Below are 18,408 nucleotides of genomic sequence, written 5' to 3'. Positions count from 1 at the left end.
CATTCTGTGCGTTGTCCCGAAGTTTGGTTGAATTTGGAGCTCGTTCCTGACCTGCAATCCCTTTGGCCAGTTGTCACACTTACATCAATTTTCAGGGTGTGTCAAGATAGCATGATAAGATTGAAACTCCTTTTTATATGAAAAGTGACAACAATGCACGGAGTTTTTTTTTCGGTTTTTATTGAATATCTCAGGATTGAAATCAAATTCTGGACATCTGTGAAGACCAAAATGTGAGGCATTGTAAGCGTTCTTAACACTGGAACGCCCAACGCATGTCCAACTTACACGGACGCCCAAGCCTCCCAAAAAAGTTGGAACGGTAACTTCAACTCGCTGGTTCTCGGGCATAACTCAACCAATCGGGACGATTCTTGTTTCCAGTAATTTGTAAGAATGTCTAGATGATCTTAGAACTTTGCAGAACTTAATTTGATTAACTCTGTAATTTCTGCGACCGAAAACATCGTTCCACCTTTTTTCAAAACGACTGCCTCCGCGGAATTTTTGGCGAATTTTTTTTTGTACGCGAAAAAAAAAGTTGGAACGATGTTTTTGATCGCAAAAATTACAGATTTGATCAAATTAAGTTCTGCAAAGTTCTAGAATCATCTAGACATCCTAACAAATCACTGGAAAGAAGAATCATCTTGATTGGTTGAGTTATGCCCGAGATCCATTGAGTTGAAGTTACCGTTCCAACTTTTTTGGAGCCTTGGGCGTTGGAATGTTAACACAATTTGGCCCAAAATGCACGTACGACAAGTAAGCACGACGGTGACGAACTGACGTGAGCAGGATAGATACTTTTTTTACACTTCGGCTTCGGCCCCTGACAGCATAAAGGAAAAAAAAAACAAATAATGTGCTCAATGTGTACCGATAATAGAAAACGACAGTAGGATTGGAGCATAGCGCGTTTTTGACGGTGTTTTTTTTTTAACTTTCGCCGATGGGCATTAGGTTTTACACCGTGACGTCATTTGACAGCTCATGTGCACTGTTTACATGGTCTTCATCGATTGTCGACGAACTTCCCCGAACAAAATCGACGACCGCATCGAACTGTGCTAAGTCCATCTAAACAGTGCACTCCTTTCTAACCTCCAAATCGAGTCGGCGTAAAACCTAATTGCGGCGGCCGCGACGGCAGAGAGTGAGTGGACGGAGCATAGGACTGAGGATGGAAGGCCGTTCTACTGGAACGCGGCCATGAAGAAAAGTGTGTGGGAGAAACCGGACGGGTTTCAACCCAAAACGCAGGCGGCGACGGGCAAAAAAAGCAAAGCAATCCACTTTAACGACCCCCGGATCTTTTGTGGTCTCTGTTGCAAGTTTCTGCTCATTTCTAGGCGTCCGAAGGTTATGCGTGGTGAGTCACCCAAAGCCTCTTTTACGCAAATGGACCGACGTTTTACTTCCCCATCCTATAGAAGGCCAGGAGGATAAGGCGGGAATCGAAGCCGCTAACCACCGCGCCACGGGGCCCACGGGCATGGCATGGTGGAAGACTCCGAAGGAGGAGGAGAGGACGGGGGCGAATTTCGTTCCGTGGTCAAGGTTCGGCGCAGAAAGGCTAAGGAGGAGATCAACCACCTCCGTGGTACCAGCACTTGCGAAGGTGATGTCGTCATGTGATGTCCAGCCGGAACACAAACTGACGCGGTATGGCACCAAAATTACGTGCTTCTTGAGCGATGACTTTGACACGGTGCAAGCACACCTGATGAAGAACAAGGTGCAGTTCTATACGCACGGAAAGCGCAGTGCGAAACCGGGTAGTTATGCGAGGTCTCCCAAACGTGGAACCGGATAAAATCAAGGAGCTGCTCAAGACGGAACATCAACTGGACGCCTTGGCAGTACACGCCATCAGGCGGAAGCAGCAGCTTCCCGTCATCGATGAGACGCCTTTCATCGTGCTCTTCCCCAAGGGGCACACCAGTCTCAAGGAGTTGAGTATGAAAGTGAAGAAAATGGGACCAGTCGTCGTCCGGTGGGTGGCCTACCGAAACAAAGAACCGCACGTGAACCAGTGCAAGATTTGCTTGCAGTTCGGTCACGGAACCAGTAACTGCCATCTCAAGCCCAGGTGCAGCAGCTGTGGGGGTGCCCACAGCACAGAAAAGTGCAAAGCAGAAGAAACTCAAGCCAAGAAGTGTGTCAACTGCTCTGCATCTCACGAGGGTGTAGACCGCAGCTGTTTCAAACGTGCGCAGTTCATCCAGTCGAGGCAGCAGGCGTCCAAGCCGAAGCCGCCAGCATGGAAGATGGACGAATAGACTCCGGCTGAAGCCGCGTTCACCGTGGTGGATTTTCCTCCGCTACCTGGAGCGGTGCCGTCCGTCGAGCCGGAAGAAAAGCATCCTCGTAAAATAGAAAACGACGAACAAAGGGGTCGAAATGTTTGACAACTCAATTTAGACGTATGCTTTTAAATTTGAATTTGTTCGACTGAAAGCCTGTTTGTGTTACATCCTAATGCGCATGTTGATATTTCTTTGTATAATCTTATGACTTGCTCTGAGAAAGATGAACGATCCGCCAAAAAACAAACAATCGATTATCGCAAGTAGAGAAGAGATTTGTTTCCGACCAACAATGTGATATTTATGCAGACCGTGTGGTGGGAGTGATGGTTACAGGGTCTTCGATTGTATTGGTCGTACATTTGGAGATAGATACATGATTTCAAATTCAGTATCATGCATAAATTTGAAACGTTAACCCCCTCTCCCCTCCGTGGCTTTCACCATACAAAATTTAAACTTATTTTAAGGAGAGTGTTTTTTCGCCAGACCCCATCAAAAGGCCACATGGCTTATGCATGAGTCCTAACACATACAAATCTAACAAAAACTTTACAGTGGCTTAACCTGCCAAACATACGAGAATTTCCCTTATGTACTATTTCAACGAAGGTGGAAGTCCCTCGAAATTTGAACTATTATAATTTACCCCGGTTATTGCTGCTATTACGTTTTACAGCGTGACGTCACGAGCGCACACGCACACACATTTTCAATGAGACACAAGTGAAAAAATGTAAACAGTGCAGCCAAGCTGTCAAATTTCCAACCTAAAAATTGAGTCGGCGTAAAACCTAATTGTCTTTTGCAAGCAGTAACTTAACCAAACTTTTCGGCACCCTTAGCAAATGTCCAATCAGTACAAATTGTTGTCGTATCTTTTCCGGATCTCTCCCGGAAAAGATCCGGCAGCAGTTTTGTATGGTTAAGCGTTTGCGGCGAGAGTCGAAAAAAGTAAACAAATCACTTCGGGCATCAGCCCATGGGAAATTCAAAGGCAACCTTGCCCGTATAAAAACAGCTCATCCCGCTCACACTCAATGTAAATATTTACAATGCCGGGTACACTGTTAAACACTCAATACTGCACCTTACAGCAGTAACCTTTGCGATCATGCATAGATAATATATATCATCCCCAGTAATTTATTGCATTTGGCGTTCAATGAAAAACTTCGGTTAGAATTCACAGAGAGCAACAGTTCAACTGTTTTATTGAGAAATTCTATTTTATTGCAGAAAACTTTCCCGTTTACGACACCTAGCTCCAATTAGTTTGTTTTCACTGAAAAGTGTCAAATTTCTGACATCGAATCACCCCGTCACTCTTCGCTCAAGTGCGCGCCTCTAGTGGCGAACACTGGCAACATTTTTTACCAGCATTGAGTGCACACGCTCTCTCTCTCTCTTCTCTCACCTTTTCACCGCCATTTTTGCGGCGTCTTTTTGGCACTCGACAAATCAGTTGTCAACCAGCAGGCGGAGAGAAAACATTACATTTGGAAGTGGAGTGTAAATTTTTTATTGCGAAGTGGGTGATTAAGTTTAGAGCAGAAAAAATACAGCAAAATGGATTATTGAGTTGCAATACTGAAGTAAATCAAGTGTTGACTTGTTTTCTGAATGTTTGAAACAAGCAGGTAAGAGTTTAATCGTCTTTTCATGCTTCGAGGGTAGAATTTCTTTCTTGTGTCGTGTTGGTGTGCGTGTCAAAATGTGCTCGGAAAACAAAATGGCGTCCAAAAATTAAAACCATTCGTCATCATTTGCAGCTGTGGGAAAGAGATCACGGCATAAATCAACGAAGAGAATGCAACAACCATTGCCCCAATTACATGCAGTAACGTAGAAATGTGTTAGGAGGAATTTCATTCGCAGTGGCTCTGTATAGATGTTGTACCTAAGTGTTTCTACGTATTAGCAAAATCACCTGTAGCGCAGATATAACGTTCGTTGAAAAATCTTGGTAGATGAAATTGACAATTACAAGCTGTACTATAGCGTAATATCATAATCAATATTTGAAATAAAAATAGCATCCCCAACGCATTAAAAAGTTTCTCGTACTAAATCCGAAAATAAATATGCGTTCAAAATAGAAATATTGAGAATCTTCTGAATGTGATAAGAAACAAATTATAAAATGCTTTTAATCATTCTGGCTCAAAGTAAATCGTGCATTTGTTCCTAGTTGAATAAGATTTAAAATAATCAATTTGTTAAAAGTAATCAAGCATGCAGTTAGCGTAAGATTATTAACAACGTAATGGTCTTTCAGAATTTCCGCCATGGCCGAGGAGGACAAAGCCTCTCGCAACGATGAGGTGTGGAAACGAGTCAAGACGTACATACCGTTCCTGCAGGAGTTGATTAGTTTCTACAAAAATGACAACCAGCAGAACAGGCAGCAGCAGCTTCAAAAGCTGACCACCATGTACGATCTGCTGACAAACAAGAGGTAATGATGTTCAATGTTGTTTTAAGTGTTGCTAGTTTTTCTCACCTGTCCAAATTTCCATTGCAGATTAAACTACGGTTCGCTCTGCAAATGTGAGGGGGTGCTGATTAAGCTGTATGAAACGGTGAGTGGTTGACTTAAAGTAATGAAGAGTAGAATAATTCCGCAATATTTTAAACACAAATAAAACATTAATACTTAAACCACGATGGTTTGACACCAATTGTCAAACTAACGGGTTTACTTTTTGGTTTGCCACCCTCTTTACACAGAGTTCACTCTTACTCCCAAAAGTTAGGTTTGACATTAAGTGTGAGTCTCTTGTAAAAAGTGACAGTTTGTCATTTTTTTTAGCAATAACCACCAAGCAATAATCTTATCACACGATATGATGTTGTTTATTCCACAGAACCCGTTGAAGAAAAAGGACGCAACGGATGAGGCGCCAAAAGACTCTGCGTCCACTGAGTCTGAATCACCAGAAGAGCCAGCTGCCGAAACGTCCTCAGCGGATATTCCAACCCCGGCATCTCCGGTTCCAGACACACCGGCCGAGCCCGATCCGGAACCGGAGCCCACCGAAGCAGTCGCCGATAGTCGTGATCATATTGTGTCGTCGAATGATCGTACCAAATCGCCTGATAGAGCTACCGAAAAGCCACCGCTAACGCTGGATGAGATCCAAAGACTGATTATCGAGAAGCCCAACACCAAGGTGCGGGCGGCAATCAACGATACGTTGAAATCGTTGAAGCGGATTCCGCCGGTGCCTTTTGACCACAACCATGGCAACCCGAATATCCCGTTCCCCCCTGCTTCACACATGATGCCACCTTCGCCGGTCGACGTTTCTCCAACATCGTCGTACTGGCAGACTGAAAATGATTCTTATGAACACTTTCCACATCCGGCGACCAACTCCTTTCGGCCCACGGTATCTCGCAACAGTAACATCATTGAGCTGACTCCAGGACCGTCGGAGTTGTCTCCTCTTTATCGACGCCGCGAGAATTTGCCTACGGATGATGTGCGAATGACGAATGATCGAATGGATATTTCCCCCCTGTACACACCGCCCCAAACAGTGCCACCACCAGTGCCGGTCCATCCTCCGATGATTAAAGATCCCCGACTTCGGAAAGCAGCGGCAATTTCCACCGGAATGCCGTTGCCCGACCAAGCTCCTCCTGATCCTGTGAATCGGTTTCATTTGCCCCCCAATACTCATGACCCACGAGTGGCTCGTCCCCTTCCACCTGCCCCGCCTCCTCCGAACGAGCTGCCCAAGTGTATCGCTCCGAATCCCAATCTTCCATTGGAATTCCCGAAGCGACGACTGAGTATCTGCGCCAACCAGGTGATTGTAGAGGAAATTCCTCCGGAGCCCGTGCTGCAACCCGTAACTGGGTTTCCAGCTCGTCGAATGAGTGTTGGAGTAGAAAGATTGCCAGCACCACCACCGCCACCGTCACAGTACGATCAACCTTTTCACGGACCACCGTTCGTGCCACCACCGGTTCAACCGTCACTGCCCATTTTCCCAGTATCAGCGCAACCTCATCCGATGATGATTCCGCCACTGCCCATGGATGTCCCCTCTGTTGTAGATCGTGATCCTCGCCGGAAGCATCAACATGGCGGCGATTTTAGGGGCCCTCCGTCGCATCCACAGCAGCATGTGACAGGACGATTGGATCATTTGGTACCTGGCCCTAACAGGACACCGTCTACGTATGCTGAGTATCGTCGTCAGAAGGAAATGCGAGAGAAACACATAAGTGATAAAGGCAAGGAAATCCGTAAGCCGGACGTGGACAAGTCAAAACCCGTCGAAGATCCCAGCTTGTCCATCGGAATGGTTCCCAATAACAACCGCGTGGCTGCCAAGGCATACGCAAAACCGGGAAAGCCGTCTAATCACAAGGAACGACACTTTGCTCCCCAAGCAAAAGATCACGTCAAGCACGATGCTAAGTCGAGCTTTAAGCCGTACAAGCACAACTCCCCAGCGTCTGGCTCCTCGTCGTCATCCTCGCACAAACCCGAGAAGAAACAGCATCCATCGGAGAAAAAGGACAAGTCAGTCGCCGGTTCGAAGGGTAGGGATCTATTTGGTGAGCAGCTGTCCTCGTTCGACAAGATGTATCGCAGCGGAGATTTTTCCAAAAAGTCTTCCTCCCCCGCGACGGGAATTGGCGGGTTCAAAATCCCCAAAATCAAACGAGTGGAACCACCGGCTCCGCCCAAGATTGTTGAGGAAAAGGAAGAGAAAACCGCCGGAAAAAGTCGACCAAACGCGAACAAAGAGAAAAGCAAATCTCCCGAGCCACCGAAGGGCAGCATCGAAGACGACGACTTGTGGGATGCCGATGAACTGCCGAAGCAAGCAGCACCGAAGGAAGGCAAAAAGAAAGGACCAAAAAAGCAGCCAAAGCCAGCCGCAGCAAGTCTGTGCACGGACGACGATATGTGGGATAACGATCCAGTGCCGTCGATTGAACCTGCTGAACCGTCTCCGCCGGCGGAGGAGTCTAACGTTGACAGCGACAAGCCGGAATTCCAGATCCCAACCATCGTTCCTAGCGCTACCAAAGAGAAGCCAGTATTCCAGATGCCAGCAATTCCGGCTGCGCGCAGGATCATGACTCGACGAAACTCGGTGGCTATCAGTCAAATGCACGGTGATGAGGTGCGAAAGCCGGTGGTGGCATTACCTACATCGGTTCCAGCAAGGATCACGAGACGTCGGGCATCGATCGCGGTGTCACAGGATGATATTGAACGAAATTCGGCCAATACACCGCCTCCTGCAGCTCCAACGGCTGATGCTGACGATGAAGTTGTGGTCAGGAAGCTGCGTAAAAACCGTAAGCGTATAGTGGTTATCGACGACGACGACGACGATGACGAAGATGAAAAACCGGTGACGACTGACGAAGGCGAAACTACAGTCTCGTCAGCAGAAATCGCGACGAAACCAACGGAGGAAGCTGCCAGTGAAAATGTCGTGTCGAGCACCACCAGCGAGCCACAAGGCAAAAAGGCCAAGAAGAAGCCCGGCCGTAAACCACGAGTTGCTTTGGCTGACGAAGATCATACAGCAAGTGATGACACAACCGCCGAGCAGACTGATCTAAAGGACGAGGACACGAAAGTTCCGGATGAAGAGCCTACTAAGTGCACCGATGAAGACAAGAAGGAAAACAAGGACGGCATAGAGAGCCTGTTGTCTAATTCCACCCCGGATAACAAAGCCCAACTGTTGGCGATGCTGAGCACAATGTTGGACGAGAAGAAGCTGAAGAAAATCCAGGAAATCATCGAAAGTCCCAGTGACAAGACCATCCAGAACGAGCAGGATCAAAAGCCGGACGACGGCGAAGCTGAAGGCAGCAGGGAACGTACTACATCCGCGTCAATCAGCTCTACGAATGAAGCTTGCGAGAAAGAAAAGAACGCCGCCGCCGTCAAGAAGAAGCGAAAGGCGACAGAACTGGACAAGCTGAACGAAAATATTGCGGAATGCTACGATCGGGACGAAATCCTCAAAGCAACCGGAAGACGAAGCTGCACCAGACGCAGCATACCGGTGACTGAAGATGTCGTCAAACCTCCTGCAACGAAGCGTTCAGTGGTGGATCTCACGCAACCGAAGGAGAAGGCTGAACCAAAGCTGCGAAATTTGAAGGTGGTGGTCCAGAAGCTGGACATGACCATGATAAACGGTCGTGCTCGAAAATTTACCGAAGAGAGTGTGGACGATGACCACGTGTCGATTGCGTCCAGTTCGGCGTCTGTTTCGCCGAAATCGAAAAAGAAGCGACGAAACGTTTGGGCGACGGGAGTTGTATCTAAGAAGAAGAAAAAGACGGAGGCCAAACCTCAGCAGACAGCCTCTTCTCCGATGAAAACGTACGCTCCGAAACCGGTGACCAAGAACACGCTTCGTGAGCTGCACTGTAAGAGTGACAAGTCCAAGGATTGTGCCCTCTGCTCATATACCGGACAGATTTCAAGCATGGTTCAACACTACGTGCGCTATCACCCGTTGCACGAGGTGTACCTGAGCCGGATTCCGAACCCGACCGCCAACAAGATCAAGAAGGACCCCATGAAGGTTACGGGTAACATCTGCGAGCAGAACATTACCTTCGAATGCATCTTCTGCAAGGAAGTTCTAACGAAGACGAGGTACAACTGGAAACTGCACTTGGCGAGCCACACCGGAGAGTATCGGTACAAGTGCACGAACTGCACGATCAAATCTCTGACGCCCTGCACGTACTCGCACGATAGCGAGTGTAGCGGTTCTTCGATGGAGGTGGTCAACGAGTTGGTGTTTGAGGAGAACCACATCCACGCGTACTTGTGCCGGCTGTGCAACTTTGTTCAGCTTTCGCCGGACAATATGAAAACGCATTTGAAAGAGGAGCACGATCGTCAACGATGTACTGGAATGCTTCAGTTCAGTGCGCTGAACTTTGAACCCGACATGTCGGCAGAGGCCTCGAAGTCGAACGAAACCCTAGATTCAGATATCTCGATGCCCGAACTTACGCCCCAGATCACGACTAACAAGCAAAGCGACATGTCAGCGTTCATTCCATCCGTCAGCGAGGAAATTGACTCACTTCAGGTGTTGACCGATCGCAGTTTTGTGTCGCCGCCGAAACCATCGATCGTTGATCGGCTGCGGAAGAACTTGGACGAAATGATGCGATCAAAAACCACGCCAAACGACGATGACGAGTGGGAGGACATTGAATCTCCTACCAAGGAGGACTCGGCTAAAGCTAAGGCACTTCAAGCAGCGGCAACGAAGGCACGCCGGTCGCTGGCAGAATCAGACAACGTTCCGATGCCGTCACCGCTGGAAGTGAAAGAGGAGCAAGTCGATGTTTTCGAGCGCAAGGAGGTGGTGTCGAACATCGGGTTCTGCAAGGTCGCTGACAAAACGTGGTATCTTTGTGTGATTGGAGATTGCAAGTATGCCAATACGAATCGAACGGAGATGTACGCACATGTTAATCAGCACGGCAACATTGTGTGGGACGGATTTTGCCGCCTCTGTACGGCACAGGTCATCGACGAAGATTCATGTGAGCTGAGCAAAGAAGTCAAGCACATGGCCGTTGTTCACATCAAGGACCGCTCGGCGATTGACGACTTGAACGTGGCGCCTCCTGCTCTATGCCCTGTGCCGGTTCCGATGGAAGAGCGGCCTGTTTTGAAACTGCGGAGGTTTTCCGGCGATAAACTGTCCCTGGCGGAAGAAGCTGCTGCGGAAGAGAAGCCGATCAATCTGAAGCCTTGGCTGGAAATGGCCACGGTTAAGGAGCGCGCCCACTGCCTAAACATGCTCGAACCGAAGAGTTTGTACTGCTTCTACAAGTGCATGGCGGTCAGCTGCTGCTTCACAACGCCCGTCGACTCCATGATGGACAAGCACCTGGACAATCACGAACTGGTCGGCGACATGCACGGTCCGGCGAGTCGCAAAAGTTGGCTGGAATGTTCCTACTGTGATATTACGGCCGAGAGCAAAGCCGATCTGATGCGACATCTGAAGATGATGCACGGAAAGAGCGCCCACCAGTGTGCGTACTGTTTCTACCGGAGCAGGGAAGCGTACAACGTCATCCTGCACCAAAAGCTCGTGCACGGCCAGGAGAAGAATCAGATTTTGGTCATCGAGGCGGACAAACATCCGCTGACTGCCGTGGACCAGGAGCTGCTAAATCGGCGTCGAATGGATAACATTACCCCGTTGATTTGTACCGGTAAGTGTAACTTCTTTATATATGCTTTCTCTCGGCAAGGTCAACAAAACACTAATGAAATTGGATTTCCCTTTTGTTGTTATTCTTGAAGGCCCTCGTTCCATTTGAAAAAGTTAACTAAAATTAATTTGTTTCTAGTGTGCAAGTCGGAGTTTTGCGTTCTCGACGCGTTCATGACCCACCTGAAGGACGTCCACCCGGACACGGTGAACGTGGCTTGCCAGTGCTGCCAGGAGAGCATCCAGAAGCAGAAGATGCCGCGCCATCTGCTGACGCACCGGATCGGGATCTACGAGTGCATTTACTGCAAGTTTGGCACCGACACGATGGAAGCGATCCAGGTGCACGTGTGCAACCAGCACCCGATGGAGCCGTTCTACTGCTGCGTTCGGTACAACAAAACCCCCGGAAAGGTATGCTGCAGTGTGCTTGTTGTGCTGTTGATTTGTTACATTACTAACTATTGGATCATTGCTTTTAGATCATGGAAGCTACCTTGAAGTCGCTGTACGAGAAAGCCCTGGAAGAGAGTGTGTTTGTGCCGTGCTCGTACACGAAGGAGGAACTCAGCTACAAGTCGGTCGATACGAAGAGCAATCACGATATATGCTACACGGGTGTCGCCAAACCGACGGTGATTCCGCTGCAATTGCCACCGATTCGTGTCGGCGATTCAAACATCCTGTTGAGCGCCCAGATTCCTTCGGCTTTGTCGTCATCGTCGTCGGTGGGGGTGTCCCAGCAGCCCAAGCAAACGTTCGTGGTTAATCGGACGGAGGTGATCAAGGTTCCAATGATTGCGTCCGTTTCCGGCGGTGGAATCATGCTGCCGTGCACGACGTCGGTGCCGATCATTTCGGCAGTTCAAGGCAACTACCAGGAGCATGCGCCTGCACCCTCGCAGAGTATGCCGATCATTACACAGGTGCGTGGTGGTGCGGCCGCAGCTGCTACAAGTTCTGTGCCGATCATTTCCAGGGTTGAAGGCGGTTGCACCGCAATGGCGGTGGTCAGACCGGCCTCTTCCTTGGTAGGTACAAAGATAGTTATATCGCCGAATAAGATGTCTGGTTTACCGATCATCACTAACGTATGCAGTATTGGTGCATCACTTCAACAGCTACCGCAGGAGGACGAAGCGCTGATGCTAGAAGCCGAACGTATCGCGATCGAAATGATCAAGGACACTGGGCTGCCCAAGGCACACCTCTACAAATGCATTTTCAAGGGGTGCAACGCTCAGTCAGCGGATAGCATCGGTTTGCGGAAGCATCTAACGTACGGACACTTGCCATCCGCGTCGTACACGTGCAGTCACTGCAAGAAGCAAAATCAGTTTCCCAATTTGGTGACTTTTGTGCAGCACCTGAAGTCGCACGAAACGCAGCGAGTGTTTTGCTTTATCTGCGATTACAAGGGATCTTACCCGCCGGATGTGATCAAGCACGTGAAGGAGGTTCACAAGTTCAACAAACCAACCATTCTGTTTCTGAACCCGAAGAAGAACGATCCCAACAACGACATCATCCTGTTTGCGCCGGGTCAACCGACGGAGGCCGAGAAGAGGGCTTACTACCGTAAGCTGATAGATCTGTACAACCACAAAATGCAGACTGCTCTGCTTCAGCAGAAGACGCACTTTGCCCCGGACGAGTGTGAAACGCTGCCAAAACAAGCCATCTTCAGTCAAATGGTTAGCTGCAGCACCTGCCAGTACAGCACCAAAGTTCGCATCAACATGTACCGCCATCTGAAGGGTCACCTGAACGATATGCCCGTGTCGAACGTTGATCCTAAAAATCCTGTTCCGTGTTGGGGCCAAGGCGAGAAGCACTTTGATCGGATGCGCAACCCGGCCGCCAGTTCCCAGGAAGACGACGATTTGATCCAGTCGCTGTGCTTTGTGCAGGAAACCAAGCGTTACATTTGCGGTGCACCAAACTGTCGGTATCTGACCATCAACGAAGTCATGCTGCAAACCCATCTCAACGCGCTGCACGGCGATGTGAAAGAGTACAAGTGTCCGCACTGTCCAGCGGTGCACGTATTCGCCGGTCAACTGAACGCGACCAAAGTGCTGGAGCACCTGCGACTGCACGACAAAGAGCTGTACCGATGCAGCACGTGTCAGCTGTTCCTGAACAACCAGAAGGATATCAATCGGCACGTGAGTGATAAGCACCCGCCCAGTGCGAACGCCGCAGTGCTTGTGATTCGGGACGGCAGCACTGCTGGCAGTGCCGCGTCCTCGGCGGACAGCGATGTGGTCTTCAAGTGGAAGTGCGACGTTTGTATGTTCAAAAGTGTCACTCTCGGCGAGATGCGATCCCATCTGCAGGACACGCACAACATCAACGCCAAGTATCGATGCGCTCGGTGCTTGTTCAGCTCGTCGCTCAAGAGTGCCTTTACCCGGCACTACGAGCAGCAACATCCGGGAGTTGAAATTCTCATCATCTCTCTGTACAAAGCGATCGAAGGGGACGACAGCCGGGCCGATACGACGCCTCTGTGGCGCCGGGAAGTCAACAAAACGAAGAGCATCCGAGGAATTCAGGTCGAGGTTGAAGAAGATCAAGAAGACGAAGAGAACGAGGAGGAAACACCGGCGAACGTTGTCATCGTTGGAACGCCGAGCACCTCTGGAAAGCGTCGAAGCGCGGAACTCGCGGAAGGTGCCGGCAGTTTGGCCAAACGCCCCAAGCAGGACGCTACCCCGGTGATCAAGGCGTTCAAGTGTGGATTCAGGGGCTGTACTTACGTGGATGATTTCGGAGCAGGCATCGTGTCCCACTTCAAGGCGGCACATCCAAACGAAAAACCGTCGGTCCTTCGCAACTCGTTGGCCAATCCGGAACAGTCCCGCTTCGATTACTTCCTGAAGTACGCTTGCCATTACTGCATCAAGAAGGCGGACACCATCCAGGAGCTGATTCAACACTGGAAGCAAATGCATCAGCTGGCGGGAACTCGCAGCAAGGACAAGCCGTTTTTGTTCCGAACCTCGAAGATCATCCTTTGCTTCTACTGCCGGAAGGGTGCGGTGATGCCGGAGATGAAGTCGCACTTTACCGCGTTCCACTCGGGACTGCAGCCCATCTACATGGACTTCCGCAATCCGAAACGGTGCGCCGAGTGTGACTTCGTTATGGGCGCCAACCGGCAAGAGATGGTGAATCACTTCGCCCAAAATCACAAAGTGGAGAACGAGTATTCCAAGGGCTGGATAGATTTCCTCACCGACGACGTCGTGAACAAAATCCTACGTCTCAACAGCTCCAACTACGGCTGTGAAAAGTGTCCCTTCATCACGGACAACAACGCGGACTTCGCGGCCCACTACACCGCCAACCATCCCGGCCAAGCTGTGATCTTCAACGAGTACACCGTTCCGCAGACCATCACCTACCACTGTTCGTACAACAACTGCAAGAGCGAAATTGCCGACGAAAAGAGCTTGGCGCACCACATTCTGTACCACGTGCCGATCTTCAAGTGCCTGGGCGGCGAGGGCCAGTGCAACGTACAGTTCCGTACCTTTACGATGTTGATGCAGCACCACCAGACGACACACAAGAACGAGGGTCTGCGTTACGCACTCAAGACTCCCGAGGAATACAAGGAAGTGCTGCGAATGATCACCATTCAGTTTTGGAACGGATTCATGATGACGCTGGAGGATGCACGGCAGGCCGGAAATCGCTACGCAAGCTCAAACGGACTCTTCAAACTCGTCAACCAGCTTTGCCACGACTCCGTGCTCGCAGAAAGTCAAGCCCTCACGGGTTAGCTATCGTAGGTTACGTTAAGTTTCGCTTACTTTCCTTATTAGACATCCGATGTTAAGTATTCCAAATGTATCATGATCGAGGTACATGCCGTGTTTTAATCTGTGAATAAAAATCCTATGTTATTCAGTTTGTACATGTTTTTGTTTCGTTGTTTCGATTAAAAATAAAAATAGGCACTAGAAAACTAGAAAGAAACTGCACAATGTATTGTATGTGTATGTGATAGTTAGACTGAATGTTGCTGATTAAGTTCCTTGCTAGGGTATGTATTAGGGTAGCTTGAGGTCACATGCGATTCAGCGTTAACATTTTTGCAAATGTTTTGCGAATCGCGAAATGAAGATTTAGCGGTCGATTATATCTGGCTTATTCCATCTCAATCATACATAAAAAACTGCAAAATTAAAATCAACATTGTCTTGACGCTTCAACTTGAAGCGACATCTGGAGACAATTCATGTGCAGGAGTACGAAACTGTTTTGAAGAGCCACCCTCAACGTCCAGAACAATGCGCAAAATTTAAATAGAATTGGACAAAGCGCTTACGAGTCCTGCGTCAGGATGGTGACCGTCGCTGGAATGCCCCTCGACGTGTTTGAGGCTCCTGGGATTCAGAACATCTTTTCACGTGTCAGAAACGATCTCAAGTTGAGCCGTGTGAACCGGAAATGGTATTATATTTTTTTAGTTTTCTCAAATTCACACTTGTAGATTATTTAACTTTCAGAAAAGATAGCAATCGCGGCGATCAGTTTCGTTCATCAGGACGGAACTCAAAAATAGTTAGGAGCGGCCGTGGCTGACTGGTTACGGTGTTCGCTTTGTAAGCGAATGGTTCTGAGTTCGATTCCCATCTGCTCCCAAAAAGAAAGTTAAGAACATAGAAATTTGAAATGATGAATATGAACGAAAAATCAAAGTCGCTCTAGGCGGGTTCGATCCCCCGTCCTTTGGATTGGTAAGCAAAAATGCTAACCACTAGGCCATGACGACTTGATTGAGCGTGGACTGGAATTAGGAATACTGTTACAGAGAGCGAGTTGTGGCGCTATAACCACGGCAAATAGTGTCCAGGGCATTCGTGGAAATACAATGTCCCATCCCAGAGGGTCCCGGAGTACAAAACCTTCTTAGCATGGTGCTCCCAACGAATACAACCAAAATCTTGGAGCGTATGGTCATCTCTGCGATACGGCTTTACGCAGTAGGCCTGGCCGCTTTAACGCTTGTGATGTTTCAATGCATTCTAATGCAATGGCGCACTACAAATGTTAATAAATGACAAGAAGAGAGCTAGGCGTCATCTAACCTAAGGCACCCCACGAATCCGATGATAAAGAGCTCGAGGATGAAGTTGAGGGCGTTAATGAAGAAAACCAAATCGGCTATGATGACCAGAACAACTCGGACGGGGGGCTGCAGGGAATTTTGAAGATAAAGAAGACGAAATTGAGAAAGCGCCCGTACTGCCGGGAGGATTTAGGTGTGCAGCATACACCTTCCAGCTAACCGTACATGATTGCATCAAGGAATGCAATCTTAAGAAACACCTAATCAACGTACGCTCTGCCGTAAAGATCCTGAGGAAGTTTCCGTTCAAGGCGTCCTGGAAAATAAGAAACTCCCTTTCCTCGACTGCGAAACGAGATGAAACTCAGCTTTTAAGATGGTTTATATTATGTCGTCTTTATTTTAAGCTTTATTTTTTATTTGTCCTATATGACGGTTTTCCGTTCTGTGTTCATCGTGATGTAAATTACGTTACTCTGTTGTGGAAATACATGAAATTGAATCTCCTAAAAAATGTCTTTATTAAACATCTTCACAAGGCAAAAGCAAGAATGTTTAATATCCTGAAGACAAATGATCAAAAAACAATTATGGCATAGTTTTTTCATGAAAAATAAAAATAAGAGATCATAATTAAAGGGAAAAGAAGTTGTTTTGCCCCGAATACACTGCAGTGGGACCATGTATGAACCTCGAGGACATTTTTCCTCCAGACAAACCCATCAAACTCTACGTGCGCATGTATTACGTGAACGTACGCGAAAAAAAAGTGAGGTCAATTTTTTTCCGACCAGGAAAATCAAATGGTGCGTTGGTGTGGATACGCGAACCGTCATGAAGCTCTATCGAGAAATTAAAAGTGAGAGTGTGCGTGCAACATGGAGTTAAACTTTTCGTAGTGGTATGGAAAACTTCACAGAAATTAAAAGTGAGAGTGTGTGCAACATGGAGTTAAACTTTCTGTGAAGATTACCATAGCACTTCGAAAAGTTTAACTCCATGTTGCACGCACACACTCTCACTTTTAATTTCTCGATGTAGATTAGATAAAGTAAGGCGGGTTTTCGATATGTCAAAAAATAGTTTGTGAGAAAACCGGAAGTGAAGATTTGATCATTTTCCTAGCAAAATTCACCGGATTTTTTCTCTGTAGGGTTGTTTAGCTGTCAAACTAAACCAAAAAACGCTGCTAAAACTAAAATCTTTTTCAAAAAATAAATTTCAACTTACTGTCAACATCAAAACCCCGATAAAAAGTTGAAATCTTGGATTAGTTTACAAAAGGACGTAAGAGCCATTGGTAAACAAAGTCCTTTTTACAGCGGTATTCGACCTACTTATACTTATCGTATACGAAAAAGCAATTCAAAAATGCTTGAGATTGTACATCTACACGTCCTTCAAGTGTCCTAAACTCTTTAATTATTAGTGTCAGAGGTCACGGTGGCTCTTACGGCTTTTTGAAAATTCACCCGAGAAATTCTGTTTTGATTACGCACTTGGTAAGTAACCGGTCAAAAAAAATTCCAAATGGATAGCAACGACAGAAAAAGCAAGCTAGAGAGGGTGAAGAAAAACCCACGTACCGTCATCTGGGGGCGAATCGGGACTCATGGGGCAAATTGGGAATCGAACGGGGTCACTTTTTAGTTTGACAGCCCTTTTACACGGAGTTCACACACACTACCAAATGTTTGTTTTGATAGTGTGCGTGAGCGCCGTGTAAAAAGTGACAATTCGTCACTTTTTATTTTGACTTTGACCAACCAACGGGGTTCAAACTAAAACGTTACTTAATCCACCGGAAGGTGGTTGCTGCCTTCCTCCTAAAAGCCTTGCAACCACACACTACGAAAGCTTTGGCTAACGCTTACTTAGTAAAGACACTATACATCTGAGTGCTGCCATCTAGGTATAATAAATTTAATGAACCATTTGAAAGCACTGCAGTGTTTGTGTGCGTGCACTGAGCGTAAAGTTCCGACAGCTATCCGCCGGAGCTTTCAAATTATGTAAATAATGACCCTTTTTAGTATCAACCAAAACAGTTTTTCGAACATATCTTTTAAAGTACTGCACCAAGCCTGATGAAATTTAAAAAAGACTTAAAGAACCTGAAGGCAAATCCAAAAACATAGATCCGGACAAAATCGGTCGAGCCAGTTCCGAGAAAAGTGAGTGAGAAAAAAAATTCTACGTCCATCCACACGCACAGACATTTGCTCAGAATTTGATCACAGACAAACAGACGTGACTCTCCATACAAATAATTTTTGAAAATCATCGTCCTTCATCAAACCACCAAATCACGGCGACGCCAGCGCTGCCTGGTGAGCTTATGCCGAAGCGCAGCCCAAACATACCAATACAAACCCATTAATGTCATGTGTCATGTCAGTGTATGCGTGAGACAATCAAGCCTTAACGATTGTAAACATCAACAGCTGATTTAAATAATGTTGTTGTTGCTTATCGTCAGTGCTCGATGAAATAAAAATAAACATTAACACCGACGGCCGAAGATGACCATGCGGCAGCATCAGCAACGACGCATCACAACCGCAACGACAGAGACCAAACCACTGGGGCAACGGGGAGGCTCCCAAAAACTGTCCAACATTCCTTCTCTACCGAAACCTCGAACCATTACACCTGATCAACAAGATACAAGATACAAATCACGAAAACACCAGTAGTGGCCGCCGAAATAGAAAAAAAATCAATTCAAATCTACCGGAATTGATCCCAACGATGGGCGTTTCGAAACATCCGCGGGAAA

At 47.6% G+C, this 18,408-nt stretch overlaps 1 protein-coding gene across 1 annotated transcript in view; it reads left to right on the top strand.

Moving 5' to 3' along the window:
* The first annotated feature begins 3,789 nt into the window (after nt 1–3,789).
* The window catches only part of LOC120416629 (uncharacterized), a 45,852-nt gene continuing 31,233 nt past the window's right edge, over nt 3,790–18,408 (top strand). The window contains exons 1-6 of the mRNA XM_039578436.2: nt 3,790–3,949; nt 4,588–4,767; nt 4,834–4,891; nt 5,177–10,547; nt 10,686–10,960; nt 11,029–14,334. Of these exons, the coding sequence (XP_039434370.1) occupies nt 3,933–3,949; nt 4,588–4,767; nt 4,834–4,891; nt 5,177–10,547; nt 10,686–10,960; nt 11,029–14,334 (9,207 nt within the window). The 5' untranslated portion in view covers nt 3,790–3,932. The remainder of the gene's footprint in view (nt 3,950–4,587; nt 4,768–4,833; nt 4,892–5,176; nt 10,548–10,685; nt 10,961–11,028; nt 14,335–18,408) is intronic.

The sequence above is a fragment of the Culex pipiens genome, chromosome 2 (assembly GCF_016801865.2).
Source record: "Culex pipiens pallens isolate TS chromosome 2, TS_CPP_V2, whole genome shotgun sequence".
Lineage (NCBI taxonomy): Eukaryota > Metazoa > Arthropoda > Insecta > Diptera > Culicidae > Culex > Culex pipiens.
Note: the sequence above shows the minus strand (reverse complement) of the source record. Positions and strands in the feature narration are given on the sequence as shown.